General features: G+C 39.4%; 1 protein-coding gene across 1 annotated transcript in view; it reads right to left on the reverse strand.

Moving 5' to 3' along the window:
- Positions 1 to 3,447: 3,447 nt before the first annotated feature.
- Positions 3,448 to 4,951, reverse strand: part of GRM1 (glutamate metabotropic receptor 1) — a 45,989-nt gene continuing 44,485 nt past the window's right edge. Inside the window, exon 6 of the mRNA XM_027887370.1 lies at positions 3,448 to 4,447. Coding sequence (XP_027743171.1) covers positions 3,613 to 4,447 — 835 coding nt within the window. The 3' untranslated portion in view covers positions 3,448 to 3,612. The remainder of the gene's footprint in view (positions 4,448 to 4,951) is intronic.

Consider the following 4,951-nt stretch of genomic DNA (forward strand, 5'->3'; position numbering starts at 1 on the left):
AGCGTTGGTGAGTTGCAGAGCAGGAGTCAAGAGTCCTAGTGCTTTGCTCTATACACAAACAGTAAAAGGAGGAGATAAAAAATGCCTCAGACGGATCAATGCCTGTCGCTTATAGCTGTCAAGAAAGCATATCTGAGTTTCCCTGATGGGAGAAGCAGATATCTCAAAGACTATCTCCAGGGAAGGGCTGGTGTTTCCCCAAGTCCTTGGGAAGAAACATTTCCTGTCATTTCCCGTTGAATTCTCTTCCGCAGCTTGTCAGGCTAAATGCATACCTACAGTGCTTCTGATTGTTATGAGGAAACCAAAAAGCTGGGCTTTGTTTTCTAAGCAAAAATCCTCCAACCCTCCACCACCTCACCTACATGTACAATCTAATCCATACCTACCTCCATTTGAGTATCCCGCCATCTCTTATTCATGATGCTGAAAAGTCCTGGAACAATTAAATACTATACATGACTATTTTCTACTCAGGAAAAAAAAATTAAAAATATTGGCATTCTATTTTTAAATAATAAATAGAAAATATTTATTTTACAGCATTTTCAAGATCATTTTGACAAAAAGGCATTTTCATCCAGCGTTTGACAGACTAAAAGAAAGAACTTTTACAGAAAGCTTCATAGCTCATACAACTGCATACACAAGGTGAGTTCTCGATCTTTAGATATATTTACGTATGTGTATGTTTCCACTTTTAACAATTACAAACTAAAAGCTAATATACTGAATTTTCAAGAAAACTCCTACTTGTGATATAATTACATTGCAGTAATAAAATCAGTGCTTAATATGTTCAAAACAGATATGAAAACAATATTGTACCTTGCCCCAATGCCATCTCCTCATCTATACAGATCTTTTACATTTCTTTTTCTTCTTTATCTCAGTTCTTCAAAGACTGGCTTACTAGTATCAGATCTCTGCTACTAACAATGCATGTTTTTGGAAACAGCACAGCAGATCTTATACTATGATTATTAGAAGATAGAATCCATTGCCAGTGTGGTGATCAGCAAAGAAAATACAGCATTTTTTTCACTGTTTTAATAAGTAATCCGCATTTAAGAAAAAAAAAGAAAAAAAAAAGAAGCAACAAAAAAATATCCCCCTAAAAGCTCCAAGCAGGAAAAAAAACCCTCAACCAAATAACCCTCAGGCATCCTCAGTTCATTACAGAGACATCAATATTCTGACAAAGACAGAACTGTGTCTTTGGGCAAAGTCATTTCATGCTTATCATATCAGGTCGACAATAGTAACTGGCCACTAGTTGTGTTGAAGGGAGCAAACACTATGAAAAGAGGATGAGGAGAAAAGACTCTTTCTGGTTTTGAGCACTGGCCAAACCTTCCAATACCAATACTGCATAACTAGGCCAAAACTATGAGATTTGGATCTTTAGAGAGGAATTGATAACTGGCAGCAGGTCTTCTTAAAATTCAAGTGAAAAGCAAAAAAAAAAGAACAGAATTATTCTGAATTCAGAAAAAAACTCCGATAAAGTATTCACATGTGGTTAAAGCATGGTTAAAATCAGGTTTTGCAACTATATTACTCTCAGGAAGAGATTCCTTTAAAACATTTTTGGAAATAAAGTGTAGAACTGTGGGATAGGTCCTCAGCTGAATTCAGCATCACAAGCAAAGATCACAGCATCTAAAATCCTGACCTGTGTATATATAATAAGCACATTTATAAATAGGGTAATAACCATTATAATTAAGTTAAAGCCACAGCAAGTAGACCTGGACTTTGATCATGCCAGTCATTAGGGAGCTTTGGATTAGACCCATCTCTAGGAAACATACATATCTAGGAAAGATACAAGAGGAGGAGGAATAGTAAATGACAGAACTACAGCCGCCTAGAAGTGATCTTTAAGATGCTATATTGCATATTAATACAAGAATTGAAATCATATGGAGAGAACATGCAACTAAACATCATAAATTGTTTAAAAGAACTGTCTATAACACAACTTGGGAGGTTATGCACACATTAAGCACTGATGAAATTTCCTGTCCGGATGTGATTTTATTTTAAATTATCTGAAGCAGTGAAATAGTTGAATTACTTTTCCTTTCTCACCTGCAAGATTTCTAAAACAGACTTACAGACTTTTTGCTTTTTGAGTTTTCTTTTTTCCTTTTTTTTTTTTTTTTTTTTTTTTTTTTTTTTTTTTTTTTTTTTTTTTTTTTTTTTTTTTTTTTTTTTTTTTTTTTTTTTTTTTTTTTTTTTTTTTTTTTTTTTTTTTTTTTTTTTTTTGTTAATCACACTTGCTGCAAACATGTAAAATAACAAGATCTCAATGCACTGGTTTATTAATACCATACGTCTACTTCATAAAATATCTGCAAAGCACCCTAATATAAGGGTAACAACTGTCTCAGCTTGTATATGAAAAAAAGAACGTGTCAGCACAGCATACAAACCTCCAAATATCTATCGAATATTTGTAACAATGCAATATAAAAACATGATTTCAACATAAAAATATTCATAGTATATAAGACAATCTTCCAGTGGTAGTTATTGGACATTACTCCTCAGGCATACCATACACACGCATACAGATACACAAACGTACGCTCACTCCACTCTCTTGTTTTGGGGCTGGCTCCGTAACCCCCAGCATGGAATTACCTCTTTTTCAGATTAACAGTTGTTGCTCTAAGTATACAGCTATTTTGTAATGTATTTGATTCCAACGTAACACAAAGGAATGATGCAATGACCTGGCAAAATATGTTACTTTATGAAAAGATAGTCAATAAATACTGTTCTGCTACAGGAAACATTGTGTAACAGTATAGCCACATGGTTTGCAATCTTATACAAAAGGGCAGTTTTTATAAGTCCTTATCATATTACAAGTACTACAGTGAGGGCTTTCTTCAGAAACCTCTTGAGTCTCAATCATGTTTACCAGTCAGTTCACAATCAGTGTTAAAAAAGCCCAGACCCCCAAAAAGCAGCCTAGTATGAAGAACAAACCGTTCAGACAGAAGTCAGTAAGAGCCATGTGCTTTCACATTATCTCAGCTCCTCTCCCCCAAACACCTTCTGCAGCTATGTCACCTGTAGAAACCAGGAAAAAAAATATTTTTGCATATATGTCTCATATACAAGTAGCTCCGTTCCCCCTCACCACACTCCACCCTTCCAGCTCCTGGGTGTGTTGCTTCCGTAGCAGACAGACAGCAGTCATGAGGTGTGCTAATGACTTCTCCAGGTCACACTTCCCAGAGTCCTTTCTAAGCATTGCCAAAAGAGGGTGTGACTACGTGTGATTATATTTTTTTTCCTGTGAGTTTATTATTTATTTTTTTTGCTATAGAAGTTGTCTCTTGGGTTTGTGCTTTGTTATGGTTTCCTAACATTTTTCCAAAGTACAATATTTTTATTTCTAACAGATAGAGAATCTTGAGCCCTCAGAATGGATTTTTTTGTTTCATTTTAGGTATTTAAGTACAGGAAGAAATTTTTGCCCTGTCACTTGTGACTTTGTTCTCTGCTCACTCTCCCAACAGTCTTGGGAGACTTGTCTCCTCAAATCCTCCCAAAGGGCAGCTGCCGAAGTCCATCCTGTCTTTTCTCTCGCAGCATCTACAGGGTGGATGAGCTTTGCTTATAATCCCTCAGGATGACAGAGGCATAGGTCACATCTGGGGGTGTGCAGAGCACCGACTCCGAGACAGGGGAGCTGGGCACTGAGCTGCCTGAAACCACTGAATCACGGAAAGGAGATGGGGGCGTCAGTGCCGGAGAGTCTTCCAGAGTCAGTTTGCTGGTCACCGGCTCCTCGTCCTCCTCCTCCTCTGTGTTTTTCTCATACACATATCCCTGAATGAGCTTTACCTTCTCACTCTCCGCTTCATCAGCTGGGGGAGAGAGGGTCTCCTCGCTGAAGGCAGCCACCTGGAAAGGCTGCAGGGGTGACTGCTGCGGTGGCGGGGGCTGGTACGGGGGCCGCACACCGTTCCCTGAGCCGGGAGTGGGGAGGGCGGCATTGAACTCTGTGGTGCCAGTGGCAAACTTGTTGACCACTCCTTGCAGCTGGTCCATGAGAGACTGTGGCTGCAGGGGCAGGGTCTTGGGGGACTGCTCAGGCAAGAAGAGCTGGGTCTCCTCTGCTGTGGCCTGCAGAGGTGGGGTGGTTGCCACCCGTCTGTGCACCATCATGGAGGGGCTGCTGGCCTGGTTGAGGAGAACAGGCTCTCTATCTTCTTCCTCCACCACATTGCACAGAGTCTTACTGCTGATGTCGGTAAAAGTCAGGCTTTGGCCATGGTAGTCTTTAGTGAGGGGTTTGATCACTGCTGTCTGATTGCACCCTGTCTCCTGGTTCTTCACATGCACTGAGAGTCTGTGCCATGTATGTTCCCCTTTGGGATCTTGTCTTCCACCTGGTTCAGACCATGACACAGACTTTCCATTAGAACTATAAATAAAATAAAGATGGGTTTATTTACATTTACATTATGCGGACACAGGCAGTTTAACAAACAAGCCTATGAAAATACTGATTGCTTTGCATCATTAATAAGCCCCCCCCCCTTCCAGTTCTTTGTGTCCTCCCAGAAAAACTACATAAGAAAACAACAATCTTTTTTAACAGCAGCAATTACTTTGAATTTCATCCAAATGTGATTAATTCCTGATGGTTATCCATCTTACAGCCAGCCTGGAAAGGCTAGCTTGTGGGAAGGGCTCCAGGAGGGCCGGCTGTGATTTGAGGACTCAAGTTATATAATTTTTGTATCTAGGTTTGCTCATCCCACCTTGCAGGGGGGGAAGGAAAAAAGTCACAGGAAGAGCTTTAATTAAGCCTGATTTACAGCTTATAGGAAATATTTTCAAGCTGTTGGAAGAAAAACAACTCATAGTTATAGCCTTTGGCATGCTGGGTAGAGAGAGGAATTGTTGCTAACTCCTTCTTTCCTTT

Source organism: Empidonax traillii, unplaced genomic scaffold, assembly GCF_003031625.1.
Source record: "Empidonax traillii isolate 1590-97213 ecotype Southwest subspecies unplaced genomic scaffold, ASM303162v1 scaffold207:size1520225, whole genome shotgun sequence".
NCBI lineage: Eukaryota > Metazoa > Chordata > Aves > Passeriformes > Tyrannidae > Empidonax > Empidonax traillii.